Here is a 4,675-nt window from a genome sequence, read left to right on the forward strand (position 1 = left end):
TCAGCAATTAATGATACTATATCTGTACAGATTCTACAAATATATATATATATACAAGCACTGGTAGGCATATATGTATACACATATATGATCTATATTCACATATGTACAGACACATGTATAACTTACATATATTCAAATTTGCTCCATCTGGAGCCAAAGAAATGAGCACTAAATCTCGAAGGAGTCAAGAAGGTAAGACCTTTTGATTCCCTTGAAGCTGAAGAATTACAAGGAAGCTTGTCAACGCGAGGTGGCGCCCTTGATCTACTAATCCAGCCGAGGCCAATTCATGAGCTGTCAAAAGTCAAGGTCACAAATTGTCTTTTTTCGTCAAGGTCAAGGTTTAAGGCCTTTCCTAGTCCTGTCATTTCAACAAATATCAAAACCTGCCCTCTCAGACGCATGCAGACCCAACAGCAGATTTTAAAATACGACAGCTTGGTATCGCTGATACTAAACAACTGGTTTTCATTTTCTGCAGGGAGCCTGAGAATTTATACTATCTCTTCCTCCTTTCTCTTTTCTCCTTTTCAGAATCCGTGGCATTTTAACCTTTTTGAAGCACTTTTCTAAAATGTCAGGTTTTTAGTTATAAGGGATTTCTCCCTTTGCTTAAAAAATTGCTGGGGGTGGGGGAAGCTAAATAGAAAAGAATGGTGCTTGGTTTGTGTAGGACAAACCTGCTCCTTTCCTTTCTGGGCAGTGCACGTTTAGCATGGGAAAATAATGAGTATTTCCTTCAGATTTTAATGGCAGTGACTACTTTATTAACATCATTAACACCACTATAGCACTGTCTACAGGTCTAAGGTTTTTGTAATTACTATTTTTAGTTGAAATATTTGGAAAGCAGGTGCACAGATACATTTTCACAGTGTGCCGAATGTCTTTATTTACAAGATAGCATTTTATAGTGAATATGAGCAAATGACTGTGCTGACTGAAATAACTGCTTGATTAAACGTGTGCTGTGAAGATGAATTCCTAAACTTTCTAATGCGGTCTCGTAACACAATAAACAAGGAAAAATATGAATCCCTTTAACAGATCACAATATAGAATGTAAACATCTAAATGTTTCGGGGTAATGAATTTTCATTCCAAGTTTTCCAAAAAAAGAAAAATAATTTCTTCCCCAATATCTCTAGTAAATATTGGGAAACAGCAATTTAAATGGAAAAAAATTAATTATATTTAAAACAAAGTCCACCATGTTTGGGTGGCACCTCTTAGATCTCGAGATCTGACATAAAGTGAATTCTGTGAATTGTCTGATGTTTTGAATATTTTAAAAAATGAGGTCAAATCCTTTGGAAAGTAAATTATATCAGGGCAGAAAACATAGTCGAAATGCTACAAAATATGCTCGTTATAAGCAAATAAAGATTATTATCAGAAGGACATTCCAAACTTGGGGTTGCTGGTTGTATTACTACGAAGACAAATGATCCTTGGGAGAGCTTTCTCTCCCTATCTCCCTTCATAGAAAACAGTCCACAATCATTATTTCAGTACCTTCTTCTCTTTCCCCCTCTAAATCTACACATGACATGTTCTGCAGAATATACAACAATGGCAGGGTTTCAACGAAGGTTTACCTGAGCCGTCACTTAACATGCAAAGGGGATGGCGATGGCGAAGGACAAGCAGATGTTTACAACAGCCTCTTGCTTTTGTAACCAGTTTTCGGATTATTACCATATAACATAATGTCCTAAAATATAACGGTCACATAAATACTTACAAGATTTCAGTAAATGCGTAATTTATCTGAAAATGCATATTTGGGGGTTGACATTTGACACCAGAGTTTGTCATTTAATGGTCTGGTGGGGTTGGCGGAAGAACTGGCAGTCTTTACCATTGCTTAAAGTTTTAAAATAGTTGATTCCACCAAGGAGAAAGAGATTCCCCCCTCAGGAAAGCGAAATGCCAGTGTCTCTCTTTCTCTTTCCCATTCTTCAATTATTATTAAGCATTATAATCATGATCTGGGTAAAGCAATGAAGTTCCAAAGCATTTCTCCAAGTTGCCTTCTTTCTCCACTTTTAATCCATTAACTAGTGGTCTTCAGTTTGTTGATGACTTTTTTCTCTTTGACCCTCCTGTTCTGGAACCAGATTGTAACCTGCCGCTCGGAGAGATTCGTGGTGGCCGATATACGCCTCCGTTTGTCCTTGGTAATGAATTTGTTTGTAGCGTATTCCCGTTCGAGTTCTTTTAATTGCACCTTGGTGTAAGGGACGCGCTTCTTCCTCCCCCGCCTGTAGGAGCTGGCGTCTGAGGGATGAGAGACCACGTCTGGAAGACAGGGGAGAAGGCAAGTTACACCGGGAACGCGGACCAGGACCCAGGGGACAGCTTGACCTGAGCTCTCCGCTTTGCAGCGCGGGGCTACTCTTTGCCACCCACTGCAAATCCAGCCTTTTGCCCGAACCTGGAGGGTCAGTGGGGAGAGTGATTAGTTCTGCACTGAAATGGAATTACCCAGGACTCCAACGACCGTCCCAGCCAGGCCAGCAGCGCGCCAGGGTTCCCTTGATCGCCCGACCTACAGGCCCACACCTTAGCACTGGGCTAAGGGGACAGCAGTTCGACGCCTAGCTCCTCTCTGTATCCCCCAGCCCCTAACACTTGATGCTTCTACAATGAACCCCTTTCGGAGAGAATGGAATACGGGTAATTTAGTAAAGCGTTTCCAGGTCAACTTCCCAGCTTTAAGTCGATGTCAAGGGCTGGGGAGGGCGGGGCACAAAGGGAGAAGGAAACCAGCCTGGGTCCCAATAAGTTATTCCACCCTTCCCTCACCCAGGGAGAGCCAGGAGCCAGCCCCACTCAAGGGCGGTACGCGCAGCGCCAGTCAGCGGGGTCGGGCTCCCCAGGGTGCAGCGCCGCCGCAAGGGCAGGTCAGGGAGAGACAGCAACGGGGTCCCAGGGTGGCCCGGGAGCAAGCGGAGGAGAAGCTGGAGCAGAGCCGGAGGACCAGAGCTGAGAAGGGGGGGCGCCATTTACCGGGCAGAGTGGACTTCCAGAGGTGGGGAGGCTGCGCCTGCTCTTTGGGGCAGTACATTTGGCCGTTCCAGCCGTTGGGCAGCGCCCAGGGCTGGTAGCTTTCCATGGGAAGACCCAGGGGTTCGTGGCGAGACTCGCCAGGCCCCCCGAGGCCAGGCACCACCGGCATATCCAGGTAGCCAGGCACGGGCTGGTGGTGGTGGTAAGGCCCGGGCGCGTAACCCTGGTGGTAGAAGGCGAACTCCTTAGCGCGGGAGCTGAACTCCTCGGCCGCCGGGCCGGCGGTATCCATGTACTTGTCCGCGAAGGCGGCGGCGGCGGCCGAGGCGGGCTGCGCACACGACTTGATGGCGTTGGGGTGCGGGCCCATACGGGCGCACGGGTAGTAGCCGCTGCCGAAATAGCCGTAGGGCAGCGCCGCGGGCCCCGACGAGCTCTGCGCCGCCGCTGAGCAGGGACTGCACTGCTTGGCCGCCTCGGCTCCCGCCTGGCCCGCCGGGCCGGGCCCTCCCGAGGACGAGGCAGCCGCGGCCGCTGCGGCAGCGGCGGCGGCGGCGGCGGCTGCAGCGGCGGCCGACGGGGGCGCCTCCCCGGGCGCGCTGCTGTAGGCGGCCGCGGCGCCGGGTGCCAAGGGCGCCGGGTGCGCCATCAGGTTGCGGCACTGGTTGGCCGCGGCGGCAGCCGCTGCCGCTGCCGCCGCCGCCACCGAGAAGTTGCCCCCCGCGGCCGCGGCTGCCGGGTGGGGGAAGCCCCCGCCCCCGGCCCCGGCTGCTGCCGCCGCCGCCGCTGCCGCCGCCGCCGCCGCCGCCCCTTCCATGTTCTTGTTGAGCTCGTCGGCCACGAGGCCGCCGCCGTTGTCGTAGAGAAACATGACGGTGGGCTCGATCCAGCGGGGGTGGAGGAGCACGGAGGCTGTCATAGCCCGAGCCGCATGGAGAAGACCCCAGTGGCGCTGTTTTAAAAAGCCCCCAAGAAGTGAAGAGCGCGCCGCGCGGGGCCGGGGCCCGAGCGAGGGGGGCGGATCGCGCCCCGCGGGGTCGCGCCAGGCGGCCGCCCATTGGCCCGCCCCCCTCCGCTCCGCCCACGGCGTATGCAAAGCGGGCGGCTCCAGCCCTGGCCCTGCGCGGTGCACCCGCGGTCCCCGCCGCCGCCCGCGAGGTCCCCAGCGCCAGCGGCCGGGCACCATTCACCCGGGGGAGAGGCCGGCGCCGCGGGCGGGCGGTGCAGTAGAGCGGGAAGGGCGGCCTCCGCGCCGCTCCCCTTCCTTTCCCTTATCCCAGTGGCGCTCAGCGCCGTGTAAGACGGGGAAGGGACAGGGACATGCTGTTGGGTTGCGACCTGAGGCGGTGGGGACAGGTCAGGTAAATCTGCGGGGTCTGGGGATGGGATCGTAGCGAGGCACAGGCCAGGCAGGGCGTTTCTCGGGGCCGCAGGCGCTGTTTTCTTTTCAGGCATCTCCGCGTCTTTCATGGACACTGGCGCTTTCCGCTTCGAGAGCTTGGCGATTTGGCCCTCTTTCCAGGGAAACAGTGGCTGGGCGGTGGCGGATGCGCCTGGCTCCTGAGTCCCAGGACATTCCACTGGGGAGCTTGGACTGCACTTAGGAGCTCCTTCCCCTTCCTTGACCACAGTGTCGGCGGGCAATCTCACACACTCACAC

At 53.6% G+C, this 4,675-nt stretch overlaps 1 protein-coding gene across 1 annotated transcript; it reads right to left on the reverse strand.

Moving 5' to 3' along the window:
• Nucleotides 1-2,059: 2,059 nt before the first annotated feature.
• HOXA13 (homeobox A13) lies at nt 2,060-3,934 on the reverse strand (the record flags this gene model as incomplete). The annotated part of the gene is made up of 2 exons (XM_080665608.1): nt 2,060-2,304; nt 3,016-3,934. The coding sequence occupies 2 exons, from the start codon at nt 3,932-3,934 to the stop codon at nt 2,060-2,062; spliced, it is 1,164 nt and encodes a 387-aa protein (XP_080521734.1).
• Between the last annotated feature and the right edge of the window lie 741 nt (nt 3,935-4,675).

Source organism: Plecotus auritus (assembly GCF_963455305.1).
Source record: "Plecotus auritus genome assembly, chromosome: 4".
NCBI lineage: Eukaryota > Metazoa > Chordata > Mammalia > Chiroptera > Vespertilionidae > Plecotus > Plecotus auritus.